General features: G+C 36.6%; 1 protein-coding gene across 1 annotated transcript in view; it reads right to left on the reverse strand.

Moving 5' to 3' along the window:
* Positions 1-5,335, reverse strand: part of PLCB1 (phospholipase C, beta 1 (phosphoinositide-specific)) — a 616,974-nt gene that overhangs the window by 105,332 nt on the left and 506,307 nt on the right. Inside the window, exon 25 of the mRNA XM_005874740.2 lies at positions 1,737-1,857. Coding sequence (XP_005874802.1) covers positions 1,737-1,857 — 121 coding nt within the window. The remainder of the gene's footprint in view (positions 1-1,736; positions 1,858-5,335) is intronic.

Below are 5,335 nucleotides of genomic sequence, written 5' to 3' on the forward strand. Positions count from 1 at the left end.
GGAATCCTTTCACATAACACTGGAAATTATGACAGAAACCAAAGAACTAGAAATGTCAACTTTATCAATTTAATGGAGAGACTCTTAGGATCCAAGTAAACAAATTTCAAGGAAAGAAAGTTCAGAAGCTAGTATTTCAGTTGCACTGAATTTGGCTTAGACAAGTAGAGAAAAATGTGCAAAATTAACTACAGCAGAAGTGGGCTCTTGCCCTCTAGTGGCCAACTGAAAGTATTACAACATTTTTCTTCACAAGTAGACTTTTTTAAACCAAAATTTTATTTTAAAGTAATATTTATATTATTCCTATTTAAAAATTGAACAGAAGTGACTTTAAAATATGTTGTAAGTGTAATAATAAAAGGATAACTGGAAAGGCCATTTTCACAAGTTTTACAGAGGAAGAGATGCTATTTGATATGCTAATTGAATAAGTTCTACAATCCGCCCTTTGAAAATTGAATGTGATGATCAATAAAAAAATAAGCACACAATACAATAAAAGATGATATATTGTAGAAGTGTATACCTAGAACCTGCATAATTTGTTAACCAATTTTACCCCAATAAATTCAATAAAATCAAAATATTGTAGAAGTGTATACTTAGAACCTGCATAATTTGTTAACCAATTTTACCCCAATAAATTCAATAAAATCAAAACAAAACTTTACAGCACTATAGAACACTAAAATGTACGGAACTTAATTGAGTGGTTAGTATGGTAAGTAAAGGGTCTTGCAAATACCAAATGTGTGACTGGGTTGTTGGAGATGCTGGGTCATGCTGTCCTTGCCAAAGTCATCTAAAAACTGTAGTCCCTCCATGTAGTGGTTAGGATAACAGCATCTCTATTTGGACATCAGATGGGTAAGGGGCAAGGCCACCAGTTTTTCTGGGTTTCATCATGCAGAAATCTAGTCTATTGGAACAAGTGTGAGAAGTGAGTGTGGCTTTGTCTTTTGGCTTTGTCTTTCTCTTTGTCTTTCCCTCAAGAAAGAGCTTCTTCAAAGACATATATAATTTGTCCCTTCAATTTCTATTAGCTGAATAAAATAAGATAATATATCTGCCCCAAATTTCTAAGAGATTTGGTTCATTTCTGAAAACTATATCCTGATACATTCATTCTGAAGTGTTTAGGGATGAAATATGCCAGTATTTGCAACTTTCTTTGAAATGCATCAATATAAAATGAAATAGCCCTAGCCAGTTTGGCTCAGTGGTTAGAGTGTGGGCCTGGGGACTGAAGGGTCTCGGGTTTGATTTTGGTCAAGGGCAATACCTGGGTTGCAGACTCAATCCCTGGCCCGGGTCAGGGCGCATGTGGGAGGCAACCAATCGATATATCTCTTTCACATGGATGTTTCTTGCTCTCTATCTCTCCCCCTCCCTTCCACTCTCTCTAAAAATCAATGGAAAAAATATCCTTGGGTGAGGATTAACAACAACAACAAAAACCCATGAAATAATGAGTGGATAGAGGGATGGGTAGATGAATATATATGTGATAAACAAATGCATTTAAATTTTAAGTATAGAATCCAGGCAATTGCTATTTGGTGTTCAGTATACAATTCTTTCCATGTTTGTGTATGTTTGAACATTTTCCGAATAAAATATAGCACAACTTTTATGTTTTGAAGCCTATCAGGAGGAGTTAGAAGCAAAAGACAGCTTTAAGCAGATAAATAAATCCATCTCTTGAATTCAGCATTTGAAGCTTCTTGATTTACCAAGTAAAATGATTCTGGCTTTTATTGCAATTAGTACCCAGCATGTTCCTCCAGCAGTAACTGGAGCCAATTGGAACATGGAGCCAACTGATTCTTTACACAGCATGAGCCATGTCACAATCTAAAGAAATAATCAGCATTCACACGGTCTCACTTTGTTGAAACATTAGTGACAGTTGTAGTTTATATAAATATGTGTGAATTTGTATTAATGTCAGTCTCTCCCTCCAGACTGTAAGGTCTATGAGAACATCCAATTTTTCTTCTAATATATGTTCATAGTGCCCAGCATGGTGACTGACACTCAGTTGTATTAAAAAATTGTATTGAATAAATAAGTGAATTAATAAATACACATTTTCCTGCTCACATATAATCAATAGATATATTGCTAATGACAAAATCCTGTAACTAAAAACCATCTAAATGTTATGTTAAAATAAGAAAAATTTTTTCTTTAAATAAATGAATCAATGAATGAAAAATAAAGATACTGCTTTACTCATAATTGCAGTTGTTTATTTAGGAGGAGATTAAAGATTAAAGGCCATAGCTCTGCTGAATATTTCATATGTCTTATATATGTTTCTGTTCCAGCCAACTTTAATTTATTAGAAATACTGTTATGGTCTCCAAAGAATTCAGCAGAAATAAACTATTGGCAGTTAGGCAGAAGTTATGGATTCCTTCAAAGAGAACGGAGACCAACACTGCCTTTTGTATTCATCTCGTGAGAATGAATGTTTCATAGTAAGTAAGCCAAATCATTTGACAAATACTTGTTAGAGATGCAATTCTTGGGTCTACCCCAGACCTACTGAATAGGAAACTGAAGGTGGGGCCCAGCAATCTGCGCTTTAAGAAGTCATCCAGGGGATTCTGCTACATGGTAAAGTCTGAAAACCTTGCTACTCAAAATATGCTCCACAGAACAGCAGCATCGCCATCACCTGGAAGCTTGTTGGAAATGCAGAATTGTGTGCCCTGCTCCAGACCTAATATATCCGCATCTGCAATGTAACAAGATCCCCAGTTTAAAATTTGAGAAGCCCTGGTCTAAAGCAGAGTGGAAAACTTTGTCCTTGAGAGTCACACTTTTATAATCTCTATGTCATTGCGCACAGCGTGGATGACAACATTCAAGTGTCTGCATTCATCGCTGTTTTAGACAGAGGAACCGGAAGCCACTCTTGAGTCCATTGACATTTTAAAAATGGAGACTGTATATTTGTCCTTATGGGGGTCCAGATTTATCCAGGGCATCCAATGAAAGTGCCTTGTAATCTCCAAAGCCACACAGAAATGAAAGGGACAGTGTTGTTATCTAAAGGCCAGCTCCTAAAAGGCAAACTCTCTCTTCCTACTTTATTGGATGCTTTCAAGTTCAGGGGCTGGGAGAAGCTATTGTTTCTATAAATTAGTATTCAGCTACATTATTATTGGAGGAGGAAGATTTTCATTTAAGGAGAATAAAAAATGACCAATAAACCTCGTCTTTGATTTTATCACCAAGTTCTTGAACCATGGACGAGACTCAGCTTATTTGCTGGAAAAATTAAATGGCCAACAAGGCCTTCCTGAGTTCATTGCTGTGCCCTTATGAGGTAATCACCTTGGATTTTTGCTTTTGGGTTATTTTACTGGTGAAATTTACACCAGACCATAGGACCTTTTCTTTTCAAATAATCAAATTCCTTCGAAGGTATCCCCAAGGTGCCATACACTGAATTAGGAAATAAACTATAAGCTCACTGATAAGAACAACTTTTTAAGTCTGACAACTTAAAAACTAGGCCTCTTAAAATAAATGAAATGTTAGTATTATCAAACAACTCTCCCTTTCCGGCACAAAAATGTGGAGATCACTCACACGCCTGCACTGCTATCATACACACAGACAATAGAGGGAACTCCCGAGAACAGAAATGTTGGCCTTGAGGGCTAAGTAAGGTTGGGATGTCAGGTACAGGCATACCTCAATTTTTACCTTCGCTTTACTATGTTTCACAGATGTGTTTTTTTACAAACTGAAGGCAAGATCTTTTGCCAGCAAAAAAAATTATGACCTGCTTTACTGAGATACTCACTTTGTGGTGGTCTGGAACCAAATCAACATACCTCCGAGGAATGCCTGTACTCTGTCTTAGACCATAACTTCCCCCAAGGGTGGAAATGGATGCTTGGTGACTGAATGTAGCCTTTGTAACTTGGAAGTTTCGATTTGGGAGATATGTATGTGTATTTTGGCCAACAGCCAGTGTATAATCTGATCAAATAGAATCTGTATACAGAAACCTAACTTATTGAAAAACTAGTTTTTATAATATCCAGTGACTTAAAGGGGGAAATCTTGACATTTGATTCAACAAAAAGTTCAGTTCAAAAGATATCACTATGAAAGGTAAAGGTCTTGTAGTCTGTGCTCAGTCATCCAGGTAACCTGCTGCAGGGGACAGGAAGTGAATGGAGGGCTAGTCCTTACTGAAGGTGACTAGGAAGCTGGTTTTGTTACTGAGGTGCATGGTGCAATGTGGTGCGGTACAGACCTTTGCTACTCTGTACAGAGTGCTCTGGAACAGCATTCTCCCATCACTTGGGCCTGTTAGTTTCTGAGCCCCAGGCCCCACTCCAGACCTACTGAGTCAGGATCAGCATTTTATCATTAAATTTCGAGAAGTGGTGGTGTAGGACATGAGTTCTGGAGCCAGATTGCTTAGATTTCAATCCCGACTCTGCTCTTTACCAGCTGAGCGGCACTGGGTGATGAAGTTAACCTCTCACTGCCTCACTTTTCCCATCTGTTAAATGGGAATAGTAGTACTTAAGACACATGGATTTTTAAAGACTTAAATATGTTGTGACATTAAAGGGCTTAGAACAGTACCGGAAACATAGTAAGCACTCAGTAAATATTTACTTTTATTCTCCACATCTTGACATGTTTTAGCAAATATTGCGTTTGGAAATTATTACCAAATAATATTTTGTAATAGATACACTGGATAGTGACTTTTGTCTCTTTACAGGCATATTTAAAAAATAAAATTTAAAAAGTGTTACTGATGTCTCTTTAGGCATCTCTATAACCATGTTAAAGTATTAGGGCTGTGAAACATTTTTAGAAATTAAAAATCTCTTGGTAAAAAGCAAATGTACCTAGAAAGCATGCTAGCAGGATATACAACAAAAATTTTAACAGTATCTGCAAAATTACTGGGCCTTCTGTGTCTTTTGTTTATTATTATTTTTTATTTTATTTTTATTTTTTTAAAATACATTTTATTGATTTCAGCTGCCTCTTGCACACCCTCCACTGGGGATGTGCCCACAACCAAGGTACATGCCCTTGACCGGAATCGAACCTGGGACCTTTCAGTCCGCAGGCCGACACTCTATCCATTGAGCCAAACCGTTAGGGCATTTTGTTTATTATTTTTAAATGACTTTTTATTTAGAGAAATAGCTAAACATATTATAAAGCCTTTGTTATTCAGATTAGGCAACTTTCTACAACTTTACAAACCCACTACCCTGAATAACAACTTTAAAATAAACCCAGCAACTGTAATCTCTATTATTCCTTAACTTCCAAAATACAT

The sequence above is a fragment of the Myotis brandtii genome, unplaced genomic scaffold (genome assembly GCF_000412655.1).
Source record: "Myotis brandtii unplaced genomic scaffold, ASM41265v1 scaffold45, whole genome shotgun sequence".
NCBI classification, from domain to species: Eukaryota; Metazoa; Chordata; class Mammalia; order Chiroptera; family Vespertilionidae; genus Myotis; species Myotis brandtii.